Genomic DNA, 22,844 nt, shown 5'->3' on the forward strand with positions numbered 1-22,844 from the left:
TCTGTAAACCTGTATTCAATTCATATATTACTTTTAGAATAAAACATTTTGAATAATTAAATTTATTGAAGGTAGAAGTAAATATTGCAACTACGGACAGATAGTTAATAAATCATAAAATACGAAAGTGTCACTGTGTAACAACTCTCAAGCAAGACGAGCCTGGAGTGACACGACACCGGTAGCACACGGATGGTTACATCGTCTGTAACAGTTATTTGAAACTTTGTACAGAAAAATATGTTACCACTTCACAAAGGAGATGGGGGCTACCGACCTGGATCTAGAATCAAAGAAAAAGTTTTGGGATGGATGAGGTAAACATAACCTGTTTATCTTCCTCAGTAGGCATGGCATATGTTTACAACATGCAACATGTGTTAGGTTATTATTTCATCTTAGGTGTATTCAACGTACGCAGATGTATGGCACTGTGGTGTTTATAATGTTTATACACTTAAGAAATTTGCTCCACAGATAACTTTTATAAATTAGTTATTTCTACTTTGTACGTATAGATTCATTATGTTACTAGTTCCTTTATCATAACATGCATAATTTATTTTAAACTATATTTTCAGGAATACTGACACATTTCAGACATTTTATTACTAAATGATGGGTACTACTAAACAGAGTATGATAGAGTACTTTAGAGTACGCTAGAAAAAATGTGTAGTTTAATGCAATTAAATTGTTTATTTATGTAAATATAACTTGATTAAACATTATTATAAACTAATATTGCAATATTTATTTCAAAATACTTGTTTTTAGCACTATTTTGACAAGAAAATAACATTCATGATTCAATGCATTAAACTGTTAAAGATTATTAACACTCTGATCTCGATTAATATTTTGTTTCAGACTTACTAACTTCAACTAAATTCTATCAAAAATTAAATTTATTGCCCTATATAAATATTTTTTACATTAACAATGAAACATTTCAACATGTTCAAGTTAAATTAGATCGGGATCAAACGATAAACTGTCACCTGAAATCAGAATTTGAAATAACTCCTAAAATAAGGAAAACATACAAATCTTATTTAAAATATATATTCATTATGTTTAACTAAAGTAGAAAAACATACAAAAAGTAGTTAAATTGCATTAAATTATTAAATTTTACTAGCGTACTCTAAAGTACTCTATCGTACTAGCGTTTAGTAGGACCGCTAAATGATACAGATTTTTTTTGTGAAAATATACATATTTAAAGGACAAATATCATGATTCCATAAGATAGTATTACAGTGTATAAAGTCCCAGAGTTCAAGAAATGTCAAAAGATATGACATTTAAAGCATGACAAAACATCATCTTGCCTTATAATATATAATAATCAAATTTAAGACTGTAGCAACTATGCTAGTATTCAGTTTGATATTTTGAGGTTGAATATAATAGACAATAAAAATAAGTAAAGATAATGTAAGACAAGAAGAGGTGTTTTTGTATTAAATATTCTAAATTTCATCAAATCTTAACAGAACACAACAGCACCAATTATTTATGTATCTTAGGGATTTAAACCATAAACTTAATGCCCATTACCACATGTTAAACATAAATTTTTTATGTTATTATCCTCATGTAGGAATTAAAAGTTGATCACTAAAGGTCCCCCAGCATCAATTATTGAATACTATTTCCAAAATCAATGAAATTAAAAAAAAAAAAAAAAATCGTGGAAAAAGAAATAACTTTGCACTACTTCATATTTTTTTTTACTTCCATATAAACAAAATGGTGGCACAATGTTGTGTTGAACTGGATAATATGAGTAATAATTGTTATTGTTGTAAACCCAAAAACAAACAAACAAAACCAAACAAAAAAAACCCCAGCACCCTGACATCAAGACATGACTTAAATGTATTAAAACTTCACTTTCTGGTGTTTTTAATAGATTATGGGTTTTTGATAATTCATATATACTGTTCTAAAAATGAAATCATTTATTACTTAAGAAAAGAGCTTCCAACTGATATTTCAAGGTCACATGCAACATCCAAGCATGAACAGCGTTGTCAACAAGCTTAATTTTCACACATACCTTTTCTGATCTCTTGGACATAAATACATTTATATGAAAATGTTATTTATACAATGATGCTTAAGACTTGTTAATATTGTACACTGAGGTATGAAAGTTTAATATATTTTTATCATTTTTTAACAGGATGATATTTGCAGAGAAAACTTCAAGGAATATTTTCTGTTTTCTATTGTTGAACTTATCATTTGCCTTTGTGGAACTTTTTTATGGGGTTTGGACAAACAGGTATGTTTGCAAAGAAATGTTGAAATGAAGTGAAAGCAACAAAAGTGTTGAAAGCATCATCAGAGTGATTTTAGTAGAACAAGAAACTTATTATTAATTAATTATTAATAATTACATGCCCTGTTTATTTGATTTGGAAATTTAAAGTACATTTTACATTTAACCTATAGCTGGCAAAAATCAGTTGTTAAAATTTCATTCTCTGAAAGTTAAACATTGCATTAATTTTTTTGGCAAGAAATTATATGACTTTCAACATTATTTTATATATTTATAGAAAACTTACCTGTATTCATAGTTACACCAAAGAATAAAAGAAGAAAAGAAAACTTGAAAGAAATATGGATGTTAATAGAATTGTATTTTCCTTACAGTCTTGGGCTGATTTCTGATTCATTCCACATGTTTTTTGACTGCACTGCCCTATTAGCAGGACTGGCTGCTTCTGTTATTTCAAGATGGCGATCAAATGATGCCTTCTCTTACGGGTAAATTTAATTTGACTTCATTTACTGCAGTTCCAATCAAAACAGTTATGTCTATAATCAACGAAATAATGTTTTAATAATTACATTGTTGTGATTGCTATCTATACATGTATTTGATATTGTACACATGGTAAACTTTGTAGTATTGGTGTTTCTGATATAACATAAATTCATGTATAAAATGAATAGTAAAGTGAGATTATTTCTCTGATCTTTTTAGGTATGTTAGGGCTGAAGTTTTAGCTGGATTTGTGAATGGACTTTTTCTTCTCTTCATTGGGTTCTTTATATTTTCAGAAGCCATTGAGGTAACAACACTTCATTAAATCTAGCTATTAGTTTTACGTTTCATAAACAGTTTATTGCATTTATTATAAATATAAGCAGTGTTAGTACAACAGAAAACACACACATTTTCAATTATACATGTCTATTTTATTAATGAATAGTTTATTTGAGAATTTACATGGCAAATAAATCTTTGGTTTTGATCCAGTGCAGACTATGATCTTTTCATGTATAGCTGTAAATGTTTTCTTTTCAGCGTATGGTGGAGCCCCCAGAAGTGAAACATGAGCGTCTTTTCATTGTATCAGTGGCTGGCTTCATTGTCAACCTTATAGGGATATTTGCTTTTCAGCATGGACATGGACATTCTCATGCAGGGGGAGGTAATCTATTCTTCTTACTTTACTTATTCGTAGGATACAATGTTTTTTTCTCATTAATTTATGTAAAATTTTGTTTGAAAGAAGATACATGTCCATCCCATTCTTGCTTTTTTTATATTTTGAATAATTATAATTGTTTAGATCATGGTCATTCTCATGGAGGTCATGGGCACAGTCATGGACTTGGTGAGTACTTTTGTAGTTCTGTATTTAGCTAAAGGGATCTAAATCCTTCAAATTTACATGTATGAAAGTTTTTGTCAGTTTAAATTCCCATTAGCTGTAAAAGTAATACATGTAACAGTATGTTTTCTGTGTTTTGTTTTTGTGTTTGAGCGGAACATAAAGTGTTGAAAAAACTTTGGACATAATACAGCCAGGCTGACTAAAATTTGCCAGTAATTTTGTTAATGCTTATTACAGGTTTGGATACCCATGATTCGCATAGTTCACATGATTCAGGTCATGGACATTCACATTCAGGACATGGTCATGGTCATTCCCATGAGAGTAAAGGTCATGGCCATTCCCATGGCGGAGAGAGTCATGGTCACTCCCACAACACAGCAAAAGCATCACAGGCCCAGATCATGCAGGGTAGATAACTCACTTTTGCCTTGTATTACATGTAATTAATTTATCTACAACTGGCATCAGAAGTTTGATTTAAGAATTATGTATTTTAAAAAAAATCATGACTTAGATGTTGTTCTGTTAGAAAATGCTTGCTTAAATTATTAGGAATGTAACTGTTTTTTAAAATGACTTTTCTCTTTAATGCTTAGGATTGAAATGATTTTTTTTTCTCTGCAGGTGTGTTTTTACATATACTGGCTGACACATTAGGAAGTGTAGGAGTGATCATCTCCTCCATACTTATATATTACTTTGGCTGGATGATTGCAGACCCTGTGTGTTCCATGTTCATTGCTACTCTCATTATTATAAGGTCTGTCTTTGTTAGGTGTTGCCATTGCTCTGTTGGTAGAAATTCTTACAAGTAGAATCCAAATTCTTATGGCTTATTATACAGTGCGTCATGCATATAGCGAAGTTCCAGGGACGAAAATTTTGCTTCATTATAAACATAATTGCTTATATTTGTTATGTTCATAATACATTTTAAAACCATGGTGAAGGAAAATCACTTCACTGTAAGCGTAAATTCATTATAAGCATGTTTGCTTTAAGCGTGATTTACTGTGCATGTATTTGTAATCATTTAGTTCACACAACTTCTGTAAAAAGAAATCTAATGTAAATGTTGTGTTTTAGTTTAATTTGTGCAGTGTAGTCTACTGATTTATGAAGAGCTATTTTTTAATCTTGAAAATCTAAAATATATTTTCTTAAAATTCTGATTTTTTTTCAGTGTGTTGCCATTGTTACGAGATTCTGTAGGAGTTTTAATGCAGCGCACACCCAGAGAACTAGACCATATATTACCTGGTTGTTACCAAAGAGTAAGAAACCCTAAAAATAAAACCCTCCTTGGGTTTGGAATAATATTAAATGATATAATGAATATGTATTTTAATCAGTGTCAATATCATTTATCCAAGAAATATATGTATATCTATATAGACTTTACACAAAATCATAAAACAGAGACTATTTTAGAAAATTTGGGAGTAAATAAGCCAGGGCACAGTTGACCTAACAGTCTTTGAAGTTTCTGATTTCCAGTGTTTGATTTTTAGTAGATGTTAATTAAATGCTTATTAAATTTGTATTTGGAAACTCTTTTTTCTCTGCTTTAGGTGTCACAGTTAGATGGGGTATACAGTGTTCAGGAACCTCATTTTTGGACATTATGTAGTGAAGTGTATATAGGGACCATTAAGTTAGAGGTAGCCATGAATGCAGATACTCGATACATCTTAAGTCAGACACATAACATCTTCACACAGGTGAGTGGGAAAAAAGATCCCTAAAAATTTGTTTGTAACAACTTTATACATATTTTAATATCTACAGAAAATATCTACATTGTGTAAAACTTCATTTTCTTTCAGGTTGGTGTAAGACAGTTGTATGTACAAATAGATGCCACACCAATGTGATGCACTCCTGTGAACAATAAATGAGAACTAAGTGATGGCTGTCCTGCAAAGGGTTGTAAACTTAACAAAATTCTGTAGAAATTACTAGGTAACTTAACTTTCTGACAGTGCATCAAATGTCAATTGTCAGTCACTGTAACCGAGCCGAGTATGGTGGGGGACCAACTTTACAGGTGCCAATACTGTGGGGGCTTTATAGACTTAGTCACGTCTGGGATTTTCTGATTGTCTTAAAATAGAGAGCTGTCTCTGGTCCATGGATTGCCAGTCTTAAAGATAAGGAGGACTGGTGTCTTCTTCATTCAGTTGTCAATGTCAGAGCTTAGAAAGAGAGAGTGAGAGAGAGAGAGAATCATGAAATGTTTGTCATTATTATGTGTAAGTCTGATGTTGTGTATGGTTTATAAGGTGCTTATTTATTAAGTTTACTTTCAGCATTTACATAGCAAGGATGGATGGATGAATGTCATGTAGTATAAATAGAATTTTCTTTATTCATATGCCATGTACATCATTTACATTAGTAAAACAAAAAGCAGGGTACTGTTAAACGTTCACCTGCAAAATACGTACTGAGAAAGTATTGCATTACTAAAAACAGAATCACTGCCATATGTTTCAAAGATCTGTGTTGGTGTTTATGAGGGTTGTGTGAAACTTTACCTGACACATATTTTACATTTCTAATCGGATGAATATTTGGCAGATACTTACAACAGATATTGATGATGTCTGAACACTTGGATTTTTGGGGGTAATCTAGACAGAATTATATTGTATGGTTTTCTTGTAAACCAGGTAATTTTAACCCCATGTATCCAAGCTTTTTTAAAATTTTAGATAAAAATATTCTTTTACTCTGTAAAAAAATTTTTTTTTTACATGTCTTAAGATATAATTGTGCAACTCATAAATTTTTAATTATATGTTTGTGTACTTTTGAAAAAGTACAAGATGTTAATACAAATTTGTTGATGATTACTACTGTTAAGAATCTAGTCTACCATAAATGGGCCTCTGTGTATATATTTGTATATAATTCATAATTGGTGCTGGTGCCATAATAGCACAGCTTTTACGCTAAAATAAAATTTTATTTTGTGATTGATTTGTTTTTATTCCAAGGTAGTACAATGGAATTAAGTGGTCCGTATCACATAAAGTGTAAAAATCAATGATCTAAGTCTTATATATATACACAGTTGTATACAGGAACCAGTCTTAACTAGAAGTACTTGGGGTGAGCTCACAAAATAATACACCCTGCTGCAATTTTTAAAAGGTGCTAATTTGCAATTTTTGACCTGAACTTGCCAAAGTGACCTTGGTTAAAAAATATGACACATGCTCTGGTCATAAGTCTTTGAGTGAAATATGGACATCTAGTGATTCTCCATCAGAAAATTAAGAATCTGGCACACTTTTTCTTGGGTCGAAGTTATGGCATACTTTTAGCTCACAAATAATCTTTGAAGTTTCAACTTCCAACAAAAATTTTACACTTTTTCTTCCAGTGACCTTTAACTTGCAGGAATGACCTTGGGTCAAGGTCATGTCACACTTTAAAATAAGTAATATTTGTGTGAAATATGAACTACGCGGCCTCAGTCAGGTCAGGTCACCTCGGGGGCCAGGTCGAGGGTCCTTATTTCACCATGTTGACCTCATAAGGGGTAATTAATTGTATAATAACCCTCTACCAATTTAGTATACATCAAATTTTGTTCAAATCATGGCCCTTGAGTAAATGAATATTTGGGAATGGTACATTTACATAGAATATTGTAACAACATTAATCCCTGTGTTCTAAAAAAGCAGTATATCTCCATCCTGAGTTAGTGAAATGTTGAAGCATCTCTTATGGTACAACAGGCCCAAGAATCACTCTTCTGATAAATTGTACAACTTTATCACTTCTTCTCCAAGCCTCTTAGTATCCTAAATATTTAGATATGGCCTTGAAATTCCAAAAGTACCTGGTAGGTCACCATGACCTACTTTTTGTTAATACACTTTGAGAACCCTGTATGCATAAACTGACAAAGATGGATGATTACAAAGCTTATTATCTGAAATGTTTAGATATAGCCTTATTCCAAAGAATAAGCCTTTGGCTCAGACGAGCTAATACCCTGGTAAATTCAAATAATCCCTCCTTCAACACACACAAATGCTCAAGTATACTACAGAAGGTACAATCAACTCTGTCTATTCTATACTTTCATAAATAGGAAGTAACTCCATTTTGTAAAAAAAAAAATACATCCAGTTATGTAAAATACTTCGAGGTATTTTTCCAAGCTTGTTAGAAAGGCCTTAGAAGATGCAATTGCCTCAGAAAGAGTCAACTTTTTCATGGTTCATATGAGGGAAAACAGTCTTCAATTTCTCAATATTGGTTTGCAATATCATCTTCAAAATGTGTAATTTAATTAGTTTCTAGTTCAATATTCCTGCAAGGCATTTTCTCTACTGTACAGTAATAGCCGTGGTGCAGCTATATCCTCAAATTATTTGTAAAAATGTATGGACTTTAATATGTTAACATGACATTAACCATCAACGTTGAAATATACAGTTAAGGTTGATGGTGCATGGAAAATTAATTTATATTAATCCATTAGAAAGCTATGGACCAAAATTATACTCTTCAAAAAAAGAAACACATAGAAAAATTTCTGAGACACATTAAGAATTGAATAGAAAGATTATTTAATAGAATGATGTATTGATGGTAAAGAAATGTGGTAAACAATAGGTCTACAATCTAAATGTCATAATTACTCAAGAATTTACTATCATAGACAGTTCAAGGTCATTAAAGATTAATATCTGGTATGCCCCCCTACAGACACCAATGATACCCTAAAAGCCTCATCCCAATGGACACATTAAATGAGTGTATTACAAACAGTATGGGAATGCTATACCACTCTTAATGTAGAGCTTTGGTCAGCTGTTGCAGAGTCTGGGGATGTGATTGTTTTTTGCAGATATGCCTATCCATTTTGTCCAATGCATGATCAATGGGTTTAATAAATCTGGCGATTTAGATGACCAAGGCATAACTGGATGCTGTGGCTTTGCAAGAATGCGAATGTCAAACAAGCTGTATGTGGCTGTGTATTGTAAGATTGAAATACAACTCCAGGATGCTGCAATATTGGAAAAACATGTGCAGGTAGAACATCGTAAGAATACAATTTTCTGTCAAAGTCCTTTGAATTTGAATGAAATCATTACATCTAGTTGCAATATACACTGTACTTCCACATCATTACACTAGCACCACCAAACTTATCCTCCTAGAGGCAGTATTTTGTAAAACGTTTATTAGGAAGCTTATGCTGATTCTAACATCATGCTTTGCAATTAAACAATATGGACTAGTACCTTAAAATTAAACTGTTCAGCAGTGTTGCTGTGGCCATACTCTGTTGGTCTGAGACCTTTGAAGTCGATAATTGCAGTGTTGTGGGGTCAGAACAATGGCATGAATAAGACGTCTGGCGATAATTTCAGCATCCTGTAGTCGATTACAAACAGTCTTGTTTAAGATATTCTATGCACTTCAAGGACAGCTTATGCTGTAGATGACGCCATTGTGAAGCTTTATTGAAAATCATGCAAACCACTGAAGCAATCCTGTGCTGCTGGTGTTATCCATGATTTGCCATATTTTTGGCGATCAATGTCATACCATGCACTTGGTATCTGTTTTACAGGTTAGATATGGTGCTTTGTGCAACATTAAAACCTCTTGCAGTTGTAGACTGTGGTATACCTGCTTCCAATCACCCAATTTCCTTTTTGCGATATTTAATATTCAGATGCAGCATTTTTAAATAGATCAGTTTTCAGAAAAAAAAAAACAGAATTGAAATAACAATAACCCAAGTTTTTTATAGCCCTTTTGTACCTAAAGAATGTGGATCAGAAACCAACATAAGAAAAGTGTTAAAAAAAAAGACTAAAATGTTTGCACTTGGCAAAATCAGTCCTGGAGGTTATAAAAATTTTTAAGTACATACTCCATGCTCAAACTCATACTCCATTCTCCGATACCATAAACATACTCAAAATTTATATACAACTGAGAGTGGAATTTTGGAGCATGAGTATGGATTTGGAGTAGGGAGTATGAGTTTGAGCACAGAGTACGTACTCAAAAAGTTTTATAACCTCCAGGCCTGGTCTTTTTGTCTGTGAGTTTTGTAGAATGGCTGTCAAGTTAACAATAGCATTAAAAAATGTGTTTTACTTGAATGAATCATAACCTCCTAAAAAAAATTGTATGACAAAAGTATTTTACATTATTCGGGTATTATTCCTATTATGTGAGCTCTATTTTCAATTGACCTTAAATTTTACCAAATGTCCTTGGTTCAAGTTGGGATACACCCTAAGTTCAAAAGTAATCTAATCTTCCATTTCTCCATTTGAAAGTTATCGACAAGGCAATAATTATACTCTACAGGTGACCTTGAACTTGCTCACATTGGTGAAGGTCAGGACACAACCTCAAGCTATAAGCATTCTATAACAGCGAGACTTGTTCTACCTGGACCTCGTGTATTCTGAAATCTTGCATAATACGATGTGTAGTCCCTTTTCAAAATGTTGTCTAATCTGGAATGTTGTTTAATCCAGCCAATTTCTTTGGAATCAGTGTGCCCGGATTAGAAAAGTTTCACTGTATTACCACATTATAAATGTACAAATTTGGTATTAAAATGTAAAGGGGGTGAGGGGTGATATCATTAGTTAAAATTTTCTTGGTGTTTGAATTTTAAGACAGTGTATATGATGGCATACAAGACATCACTTTTATACAAAACTATTGAAAAATTAAGTAATATTTCTATGTAGAGGACAGATCTGGATTTAAGGTTACATATATATGCATATAAGCCTCTTTAACTGAAAACCCCTTCAAAAGAGCAAGTAACTTTTTTTTCAAATAGCTTATTACATGTAATACACATGTACTAAATGGAAATATTACCCAATTTTGTACACAAGTTCAGAAGAAAAATAAATGACAAAAACATACAAAGTATTCTGACATTTATTACAGAAGCATTTTTTTTGTAAATGGAAAAATAATTTAGCTTTCTTTAGATTCACTCTGCAGACTCTCTGCCATGAACAGTTTTCCAAAACTCTGGGAGGCAAACTCCTCAATTTGGTGACAATAATTATTAATTTGTCCTGCCAAGAGCAGACTGTCCAATCGGGCTGGAGTAGGGATAGGCTTGAAGATTTTGTTAATGTCCTCCTCTGGTAGTGGAGCTTCCCCTTTAGATATTCTTTGCTGATTCTCTTGTTGCTGTAAAAAAAAAAATGAAAAGTTACCTCCCTGTAAAGCAGCAGCACTCTTAAAGTTTCTGATAAGTATGATTGATATTAGGGGTGTAACAATGCATTGAAACATGAAATTGTGGTGCATAGGAGTTGATCTGAAACATCAATACATAAAGGAATCAATTTTTTCTCTCAATATTTTCCAGAAGTATGTGCATTTTTTAGTTTACAAATTAAGAGTACTTGCAAAACTCATTAAAAATCCAAAAGAAATTAAACAAGAGGCCCATGGGCCACAGCGCTCACCTGAGTAACTTTGGCCTTGCTGTTTTTCACCTAATTTCTCTCCCCCCCCCCCTTCTAGTACTTATTGTGGCCCGCCCTACCCCCAGCGGTCATGATTGGAACAATAAGAATCTACACTACCCCAGGATGCTTCCACATAAGTTTCAGCCTTTCTGGCCCAGTGGTTCTTGAGAAGAAGATTTTTAAAGATTTTTTCTGTATATTTCAATGTAAAACTTGGATTCCCTATTGTGGCCCCGCCCTACCCCCAGGGGTCATGATTTGAACAATTTAGAATCTACACTACCCAAGGATGCTTCCACATAAGTTTCAGTCTTTCTGGCCCAGTGGTTCTTGAGGAGAACATTTTTAAAGATTTTTACTACATATTTCAATGTAAAACTTGGATTCCCTATTGTGGCCCCGCCCTACCCCCAGGGGTCATGATTTGAACAATTTAGAATCTACACTACCCAAGGATGCTTCCACATAAGTTTCAGTCTTTCTGGCCCAGTGGTTCTTGAGAAGAAGATTTTTAAAGATTTTTACTACATATTTCAATGTAAAACTTGGATTCCCTATTGTGGCCCCGCCCTACCCCGGGGGTCATGATTTGAACAATTTAGAATCAACACTATCCCAGGATGCTTCCACATAAGTTTCAGCCTTTCTGGCCCAGTGGTTCTTGAGAAGAAGATTTTTTAATGACCCCACCCAATTTTTGTATTATCTTGATTATCTCCCCTTTGATGGGGACTTGGCCCTTCATTTTTATAATTTAAACTCCCCTTCACCCAAGGATGCTTTGTACTAAGTTTGGTTAAAATTGGCCCCGTGGTTCTTGAGAAGTTGTCAAAAATGTGAAAAGTTTACAGACGGACAGACAGACAGACGGACGGACAGGCGGACGACGGATAACGGGTGATCAGAAAAGCTCACTTGAGCTTTCAGCTCAGGTGAGCTAAAAAAAAAAATTAAAAGATTTCTTTTATTATTATCATTTTTTTGCTTTAATCTTGGTTTAAGAAAGTACAGAGGGCTATTAGAATTATATTTTTCTGATAAAGAAATTATGAAATCAAGATTATTTCAATGTTAAAATTTCATTTCCTATTGTGGCCTCACCCTTACCCCAGAAGGCATGATATGAACAATTTAGAATCTAACTTCCTTAAAAACCATCCTTGAAAGTTTCTTTTCTGATCCAGTGGTTCTTGAGTGTTTTTTTCTGATCTGGTGGTTCTTGAGAAATTTTTTTTAAAAAGATTTTGCTTATACATGTATATTTCAATGTGATACTTTCATCCCCTATTATGGCCCCACTCGTGGGGTCATGATTTGAACAATTTTAAATCTACACTTCCTCAGGAAGCTTCTACCTAAGTTTCACTTTTTCTGGCCCAATGGTTCTAAAATAAATGATTTTTCAATGGCCATATCCTATCTTTGCCTTTTCATGATTATCTCCCTTTACAAGGGGATGTGGCCCTTCATTTGAATGATTTAGAATCCCCTTTACCCAAGGATGCTTTGTGCCAACTTAAGTTGAAATTGGCCTTGTGGTTCTTGAGAAGAAGTCAAAAATGTGAAAAGTTTACAGACAATTGGACAGACAGAAAGCTAGACGGTTGAACAATGGATAAGCGGTGATCATAGAAGCTCCTTGAGCTTTCAGCTCAGGTGAGCTAAAAACCAGTAAATGTAAGAACTTGATAGATCATGATATTCTGGAATATTTTTCTGCATTATTGTGATATTTTTTCCCTTCAAGACACACAGCACTAAATTATAGCATACTAAACACGACACACAGCCCTAAATTATTGCATACTAAACATGACACACAGCCCTAAATTATAGCATACTACACAGGACTTTTGTATACCCTTTTCTGCAGGTACTGTTGTTTCTGAATTAGCTGTTTCTGATACTGTCTCTGATAGTTAAGAAAACGGTTGGCATCCATTGCCACTTCATCAACACAGCCCATTAACTGTCTCAAGTTCTTCTCAAGCATTGAGCTAAAACAAATGAAAGACAATATCTTGTATATGTTGCCTGTTTTTATACACCACAAGAATTAATCAATAAAACTTCAGCTAATATACTAGTTCAGATTATTGTGTGTTGATCTTTATTAAACTAAAATTATAGCTGGACCAGGAATCGAACTGGGACCCCTGCATTACTAGTCAGGTGCTCAAACCACTGAGCTATCCAGACTGATATCCAAGGTCCCCATAGCCCAAACCGCTACACTGGTATTTGGTATTAAAATTTAAACAACTTTAGCACACAAACCTTGTGGCTAAGTCCAAGAAGTTACAAGTTTCTTCCTCTCTGGACTTTGGACATTCATCAATTTCACACAACAGAGCATTGACCAAATGTGAGTTTTTGACTTGAACTGGTATCTCCTCAAACATGGATTCAAAGCTAATGTTCGCTGCTTGTATGGCCTCTGGGGTGAAGTCCCCTTCTCCATAGAAATCCATCATTTCTGGTTTCAGGCGATATGCCTTTAAGGCAAGGAACCCCTGTGTTGTACGCAGTGGGTCTGTAGAAAAAGTGAAAATGTATCAGAATGAATAATTGAGGATATCTTCTCAAATGTACTAGCCTACTAGGTGTTTCATCAGCTCACTTCTGTTACAATTTCATTAGAAATTTGATACATGTACTTGGTATGATTAATTAATGAAACTTTATACTGAAAACAATGTTTAAATGTTGCAGAAGAAAACAAGATGTGTTTGTGAAAAACTGATGACATCTATGGCCAAGGTTAAAAATTCTCAAGTGCAGGTCAAACTCTAAGGTCAAAATCAAGAGGTCAAAAATGTTGGTACACAAAGAAAGGTCTTGTCACAGAGAATGTTCATGGAAATATGAAAGTGCTGGCGCCAACCAATCAAAAGTTATTGCCAAGTTTAATGTTTTTCAAAAGTAGATCAAACTCAAAGGTCAAGGTCAAAATTATAGGGGGTGAAACGATGAACCTTCTTCAGAATACGATAGGTATTGTATAATTTTGTCACCATTTGGTTATTTTCGATACATTTTGATAGAAGGAAACAAATTCAAAGTTGTTCTTCAGAAATCTTGTTTCACTGAAATCAGTAACTTTAAGTACGTGAAAATTGACTAGAAGAAATTGATTATAATGAATATTGAATATTAAAAGAATATACTCTTCAAAAATCATGTTTTTAAAATTTTAATCATGCTGTGTATTGTGTTTTTACCAAGGCCAAACCTGACTGAATAATGATCCTGATCAAAAATTAAACTGAACAATGGAGATTTTGTACCGTGTATCAAACCGACAAAAAATACTGTGGTAAACAAAGACAGACAGACAGGCCAAAAACTATATGCCCCCAAATTCTCAATAATGGGGGCATAAAAATAATTAAAGAGATCAGAATTTCATATTTCCAGCAATTTGCATATCCACTTAAAGCAGAGTATACAACATAATTCTCACACAAAAATCTTTACTATGTTGATAACTTTGACAAAACACCGTCTCACCATAGATGAGGACAACAGACTCCTCTATAGAGTGTTGATAGTTAAACTGAGAGTCCAGGAAAGCTCTGCTGATGAAGGAACCAAACAAGGTGCTCTGGTACCAGCCAACATGGAGATGGTCTATATTAACATGTCGTAAGTTCCTCATCATTTCCATTTGATACTGAACTGCAGAGAAATTCAAAATAAAATACATATGCAACAGGCCAATTAATGGAGTTAGTTGTCATAGGTGAATAATCAAAGGGGAATAACCTCTTAAAGTAGAGTAAAAATTTCCCTACATGATGACTGCTACATAATAACCCTGCTTGAGCACCAGAATCCCTGTCCCAATGGTAATGAATTCCACTTATCTAATAAAAACCCTTGCTCATTGCAACTATGTACTTGATTTGCCTATAAATGCCTAAGGAACAGAGAAGAAAATTTTCAAAAAATTAATTTTTCACTACATGATCAATAGAGCCATGCCCTTATACCAGAACCCCTGACCCTGATGCCATTTATTTCATAATTTAGAAAGATACACTAGTAATACTAGACCCACTTGCTTATCATAACCATGCACTTAGTCTACTTAACGCACAGGTACAGAGCAGGCCTCTAAGTGACCTCTAAAATTCAGGTGCCAGCTGGCTCCTAATAAAAAAAAACCAAGAGGCCCATGGGTCACATTGCTCACCTGAGCACATTGGCTAGGCAAAAGCACAAATCAGTAAACCAGTTCAGTATTGAAAAGATTACTACCGGGGAGGGGTTTGAATTTTAAACTACTTGATGATAGTTCCATGTCAATATAACAAATGGCTTTGTTGAACTTGAGAAGATTTTTAAAAAAATATTTCCTATACATTCCTTTGTAAAAATTTTATCGCCCATTGTGGCTCCTCCCTATCCCAGGGGTCATCATTTGAACAAACTTGAGTCTACACTACCTGAGGATGCTTCCATATCAATATGACTAAAACTATCTTTTCTGTTCTTGAGAAGAATTTTTTTTATACAGGTAACTCTCGATACCTCGAAGTCCGGGGGACCGAGGAAAAACTTCGAGAGATCAAGAGTTCGAGTTTTCAAGAGTCCGGAATTTTCCGGGTTTGTTGACAGGTTTTAAAATTAGTCTTACCGGATGTAATGATTTTCATGCAGTGCTAACCTTTTACACGTGGTTTTTATAAAACAACGATATTTTTTCGTAATTTAGATGAATATTTTATTTGTCTGAGTAAAACAAAAAATATATATCAACATTCCATGTATATTTATTTATTCTTTGAAATACGGACATCATACTACGCATTCGTTACATGAAAACAACATTTTACAGCGTCGTACATAGTATTGACTATTCTAATCATGATCATTGAACGCAGTTCTGTAAGTATTTGTCCAATAATAGTCGTCATATTGACATTGAGGCTGTTTCTGCTTTTTTCATATTTCGTTTAAGTTTGACACTGACTCGAAATAAAACTTTAATTAGTGTTTCGTCTTTTAATCAGTTACTACTTTTCACTGACACTGTGTCTCTAAATTATCGTAAGACAGTCGATGATAATTATTTTAATAGCATATAGGCAAAATATGATTAATTATAAATCAATTATCACCTTGCAGCATAAGTGTCACCTAAATAAACATCCCGGCCGTTCCTTGAGACCCGCGTCTTCTACCTGGGGCCATTTAAATGTCCAGGTAAAGGTGCTAATTATATAACCTTGTATACACAGAGCCACTTCGAGGTATCGAGGGTAAATTCTAATAGAATATGCATAGAGGGACTGCATTTTGACTTCGAGGGATCAAGGGTTTCGAGAGATCAAGAGTTCGAGAAATCAAGAGTAAATTTGCTTAGTTATATAGGGGAAAAATTCGGGACCGGAGACTCACTTCGAGCGATCAAGAACTTCGAGAGATCGAAGTTCGAGCCATCAAGAGTTACCTGTATATGTTTTTATGTAAAACTTTTGATCCCCCATTGTGGCCCCCCCCCTAGTTCATCATTTTAACAAAATTAAATCTATACTACCTGAGGATGCTTCTATATCAAAATGACTAAACATGATTTTCTTTTCTTGAGAAGAAGATATGATATTTTCCTATATGTTCCTATGTATATTTCTATGTAAAACTTTGATCCTCCATTGTGGCCCCAACCTACCCACAGGGGTCATGATTTGAACAAACTTGAATCTTCAGTGCCTAAGGATGCTTCCAAATAAATATGACCAATCAGGGCTTTGCTGTTCTTGAGAAGAAGATCTTTTAAAGATTTTTCCTGTATATTTCTATGTAAAATTTTGATCCTCCATTGTGCCCCCCCCCCACCTCAGGGGGTTATGATTTGAACAAACTTGAATCCACACTACCTAAGGATGCTTCCATATAAATAAGACTCATCATAGATTTGCTGTTCTTGAGAAGAAGATTTTTAAAGATTTTTCCTATATATTTCTATGTAAAACTTTGATCCTCTATTGTAGCCCCAACCTACCCCAGGGGGTCATGATTTGAACAAACTTGAATCTTCATTGCCTGAGGATGCTTCCAAATAAATACAACCAATCGGGGCTTTGCTGTTCTTTAGAAGATTTTTCCAATATATTTCTATGTAAAACTTTGATCCTCCATTGTGGCCCCACCCTACCTCAGGGGGTCATGATTTGAACAAATTTGAATCTACACTATCTGAGGATGCTTACATATAAATATGACTAATCAGGGCTTTGCTCTTCTTTAGAAGATTTTTAAAGATTTTTCCTATATATATTTCTATGTAAAACTTTGATCCTCTATTGTGGCCCCAACCTACCCACAGGGGTCATGATTTGAACAAACTTGAATCTTCACTGCCTAAGGATGCTTCCATATAAATATGACCAATCAGGGCTTTGCTGTTCTTTAGAAGAAGATTTTTCCTATATATTTCTATGTAAAACTTTAATCCTCCATTGTGGCCCCATCCTACCCCAGGGGGTCATGATTTGAACAAAGTTGAATCTACACTACCTGATGATGCTTCCATATAAATAAGACTCATCATGGCTTTGCTGTTCTTGAGAAGATTTTTAAAGATTTTTTTCCTATATATTTCTATGTAAAACTTTGATTGTTCATTGTGGCCCCGCCCTACCCCTGGGGGTCATGATTTGAACAAACTTGAATCTACACTACCAGAGGATGCCTCCACATGAGTTTCATCTTTCCTGGCCCTTTTTCACTTATTCTTTATTACCTCCCCTTGGAAGAGGGCATGGCCCTTCATTTGAACAAACTTGAACCCCCTTCACCCAAGGATGCTTTGTGGCAAGTTTGGTTGAAATTGGCCCAGTGGTTCTGGAGAAGAAGTCGAAAATGTGAACAGTTTACAGACAGACAGACAGACAGACAGACAGACGGACTACAGACAAAATGTGATCAGAAAAGCTCACTTGAGCTTTCAGCTCAGGTGAGCTATAAATTATATTGTCAATGCAAATTTTTAGTTGCCAGGCAAAATTTTCTTAGGTGCCAATTTAAAAACTGATATTAGCCAATAAACAGACTCATTGGGTTAGTCCCAGAATGGGGTGGGTGGGTCTATTGCGATCGTAAAGAAAACATCAGCAATAAAATATAAGCCAGCTAAATGCCGAATGATTTTAACTTAAAGGACTTATCGCATGTTTCCAAATCATTTGAAATTAAAAGCGTAAAACGTTCCTTATGACCACAGTTTAAAAAATTTTGTGTTTTTACTGCGGATAAACTGCGGTAATTATTCAATTATTGACTCAAATGAAAACCCCTGAATTAAAAATCGAAGTTAATTAGATAGCGATCACGTGACCCTGTGACGTCAAAGGCAACAATGGCTGATAGCTCTTCACGTAAATCTTACTAAAATATACGCAATACAACCTGAATTTTCTTCGTTATGGACGGTCAAATCTCTGATTTTATCGATATGAAATTTAATATCCAACCTTAAATTTTAGAATTGTCAGCAAGAATAATCTAAAAAATCCGTTAACATTGTAAAAATAGCAGTGACGATAGTGAGGGAGACACGCCAAAGACGAAGAAACTCGCCATCACAATACAATTTCATTTGTCATTTTATCACATGTATTAACTTATTTGATTCACAAATTTAATATTATATAACTTTGTTATTCTTCATTTTTAACATAATATTAATTTATGCAAGTATGCCTTCATATGTTTTGTAAAGGATGGCGGTCTTGAAAAATAATTTTCCAATCACAAAAAATTGCCGTAATCAGAGCTACAGATTCTAAATGTTTGGAATAAAAAATGAAAATATCTCAAAATTCTTATACGTTAGAAATAGTTAATGTTTCTATAGTAATTGAAAATCACGTTAGGAATAAATTTTTTCAGCATTTTTCATAATTAAGCTGCATTTGTCGTTGATAACTCCGTAAATAGTGTGCAACTTCTCATCTCTCTATCACTGAATTTTCGCCTATGACGTCAGAGCAGTATTTCGTCGAAATCTGAGTGAAATATGCATATTGCCGTATTTGAATTTCAACTGTCAATATCTCTTAAAATACGCTTTCAACAATGTTTATTGTATTCAGAATTTTAATAAACAAGGTTGTAGACAATACTTTTCATAAAATTAAGATTTTTGAAAAATCATGCGATAAATCCTTTAAGCATGCATGTTCAACTCCATCAAGTCAATGTTAGTAGTCTTCATATAGCATGTATAGCTTTCTCTCCTACTGGACAAAATGGAAAAGGATCATACAATTATTGCCGTTGTTTGATACAATGTTAAAACTCATATTCAAAAAGTTTTATTGGATCATTTCTTTTTCAGAAACTTTGCCTTTATATTTTCTCCCTTCCTTTATAAAAAGCTTTTACCTGATTTCTTGCCATATATTCTACCCATTGTTCCATGGGGATTGACATGACCTGGTAAATTACCCAACGAAAGACAAAAAATAGTGACATATTATAAAATCATGGTGTTATAATGGTACCTTCATCGAAGTCCTCCTCTTCATTGTGTCTGGGGAATGGGAAACAGTTTGTAATTTCTAGACGATTATCCACCACCAATCCCAGGAGGACCCCCTGTACTAGGTCTGTGCCACCTGCTCCCTCTTCTTGACAATGTTTTATGATTTTTAACACAACCTTGAATAATATTTCACTGGAGGTTAGAAGGTAAGGGGTTACAAGCGTATAGCTTAATCAAAACAATGACAAAGAAAACAAATATTCTATATACAGTTGAAGAACCACTCTTGCTCAAAATGGCAAAATATATAATGAATATTGAAATTAATTTACGAGGAAATTCGAAATACATTTATAATGAGGGAATTTCGTGGCAGAAAAGACGATACAGAGCTTTGAATACAGAAACACATATAGGATAAAAGGAATGTCAACTTTTAATTGTGGTTAAGACGCAAACTATTCCATACCAGGCCATCGATTTGAACATATTGAACTGGAGCACTTCCATGCTTTCTCGCCGACGCCATGGCGGAAGTAAAGACAGTTTCAAATACACGCTTGTTGAAATGTGAATTTTCTTCTTGATAAGCGTTTCTTTGACGTAGATTACTATGTTCATGAGCTTGTTGTCAGTTGAGTTGTGAAAGAAATCATCATGTCTCAAGACATTGAGATGTTTTATGTTAAGCTGTAAAAAGGTATGAAAGTCCAATCATGGAACATGTGGAAATAGATATTTTTGCCTAAAAGTATTCAAAAGCAACAATCTTTATACTATCTTAGATTTTGGTTCCTTTTAAAGGTTTATATTTTTTAATAAGAGTGGTCACATACTTTTTATAAATAAAATATTGCATATAAATATAGCTATAAATCAAGCTATTTTGAATAGCTAAATAAAACAACATCACAAATTCAAAGAGTTTGTAACCGCAGAACCTGTTTATCAGAAATTATCCTTATATCCTCTCATTCTCATGAGAAAAAAATCAACTTTGACTTGAGAGTAATTTGGTATTGACATTGGCAAATATTGATATATCCTGGATTATCCTGGACTGGACCACATGGAAACATGATTTACTGTTTTCTCTTTGAAGCTCATTTATTTCAATACAGATAGGAAGGTATCATGGGTATCAAGCGTCAGAAGCAGGTGCGGAAGTCTTTAGCGTTTTACAAGAAAAACTTTGGATACTCTCCGCCATACCATGTCATAGTGGACGGCACATTTTGTAGGGCTGCACTGAAGCAGAAAATCAACATTAGAGAACAACTGCCAAAGTACTTAGAAGCCGAGGTCAATATCTGTACCACACAGTGTATCCTTGATGAGTGTGAAGCATTCGGTAATCTTTTATTGTTTTAATTTATATTTAACTGCTGTTGTTAAAGTGCAGATTTGGCACGATGCTATCAGTTTAACTTTTTGAATTACTTGTAGAGCATATTTCAAGTAGTAATCTGAGAGTACAGATGATATTCAGATAAATATAAATTATTTTGTTGTTTTTGTTTGATATCTATTCCTTTTCAAAGGGCAGCATATATTTCTATCATGGTATACTATTTATTTTTCAATGACCTCCTCATTTTGTGCATTTCCTGTTTGGTCAACCTACAAGGGAACATCAGGATGTTCAAAGAAAATTATCTTCCACCAGAAACAACAAAATATTTTGTAATGTTTCCCTGAATTCCAATGTGAAATAATACATCTACTTAACAAATCCACATCAGTTAGACCCCATGAACATGTGGGCTAGTAGGTTTCAGCACATTTCAGGTTAAATGGATGAAAGGTTAGAAATGGTCTTATGAACAGTGCACATGTTGATGATATGAAAACTTGCTGAGAAATATTGCTCTGAAAGGGAAATAACTATTCAACAATCTTCTTGTGTATCAATGTACTGTTACATACTAGGAACTAATGTAAATGCTCTTTGTACCAGGCTCTGTTTTGTATGGACCCTTGAAGATACTCCAGCAGTATCAGAAAGCACCATGCGGTCACTCAAAGAGCATCAAAGGTGCTGATAAATGCATCCAACACACAACCAAAAAGACAGTCAAATACATTGTAGGCACTCAGGTAACGCTGTGTTGTTTGAAGTTGACATACCGGTACCAAGATATATCAGCTTTCATTTTTATTTTCTCTGTTTTGAAATGGGAAATTATCAATCAAATTGTGTAAGAATAAAAGATGTAGATTATTTCTTGAAGCATCACTATTTAATAAGATCTGTAACAAAGTGACAACATAAGTTTATAATGAAAAGTTACTTTATTAAGGTTCAGAAATTAAAAGCTACAACTTTGTTTCATATGAACCCTTCAGAAATTAAAGTAAAATAGTGAATATGGGATATATCCTGATATGCAGGTATATATGTTTTTCATGCCATGATACTATTTTTATGTGTATTGCAGTATACCAGTATTTCAGTATATTGGTATACCCTTAAAAATAGATACATTTTTTAACATAATAGTGAAGGGAGCATTATGAGAAGTTTCTTTTCCTTTAAGGATCCTCTTCTGAGAGAAGTTCTACGGAACAGATCAGGTCTACCAATTCTGTATATAGCTTTTAATGCCATAATGTTAGAAAATCCTTCCCCGGCATCACTGCAAGTAGCAGAGAGGAAATCCAAGGTGGAACTTAAGCCTGCTTCACATCAACAGACTGTGATACAGAAACTAAAAATACAGGCATTTGGAGAGAATGTGATAGTGAAGAAAAAGAAAAAGAAAATCAAAGGACCAAATCCATTGTCCTGTAAGAAAAGTAAGAAGAAGAAACCTGAACTGAAACCTAATAATGAGGAGAAAAAGAAAAGAAAGAGAAAGAGAAAAAGACATAAATCTGAACAGGCAGTTTCTGTTGAGTTATAATTCCTTGTTTAAATGTGTGCAGTTACTCCCATATTTGTCCATTTGTCTTTCTTATACATTTTTCAAGATCCATTTCTCAGTTTCAAAAAACTGGCATAAACATCCTACAGTGAAAAGGAGTTTTTTTCCCTCAAGTTCCTTCTTTCAAGGGGAGAAAATAGCAGACTAGTAATAATAGGATTGGGTTAAAGGTCCCTGATGTAGAAATAGCAGGAATACCAGGCATATTAAACTGGTCTAGGTGGCCATCATTTTTGGAGGATAGTTTTTATCCTCTGAAATTGGAAGATAGCAGTCTCACCACCTACAAGACTTTTCAAA

At 33.9% G+C, this 22,844-nt stretch overlaps 1 protein-coding gene across 1 annotated transcript; it reads left to right on the plus strand.

The window, feature by feature from the left end:
* Positions 1-167: 167 nt before the first annotated feature.
* On the plus strand, positions 168-22,639 carry LOC133199576 (zinc transporter 7-like). Its single transcript, XM_061335392.1, is given in 14 exon segments — positions 168-317; positions 2,192-2,293; positions 2,668-2,781; positions 3,002-3,089; positions 3,326-3,452; positions 3,594-3,638; positions 3,876-4,049; positions 4,266-4,401; positions 4,825-4,915; positions 5,213-5,362; positions 10,651-10,847; positions 20,742-20,971; positions 21,578-21,717; positions 22,158-22,639. Coding segments are annotated over 14 exon segments (2,037 nt in total). The 5' UTR covers positions 168-240; the 3' UTR covers positions 22,524-22,639.
* The last annotated feature ends 205 nt before the right edge of the window (positions 22,640-22,844 follow it).

The sequence above is a fragment of the Saccostrea echinata genome, unplaced genomic scaffold, assembly GCF_033153115.1.
Source record: "Saccostrea echinata isolate AGI-Se365-2 ecotype Australia unplaced genomic scaffold, CSIRO_AGI_Sech_v1 ptg000034l, whole genome shotgun sequence".
Lineage (NCBI taxonomy): Eukaryota > Metazoa > Mollusca > Bivalvia > Ostreida > Ostreidae > Saccostrea > Saccostrea echinata.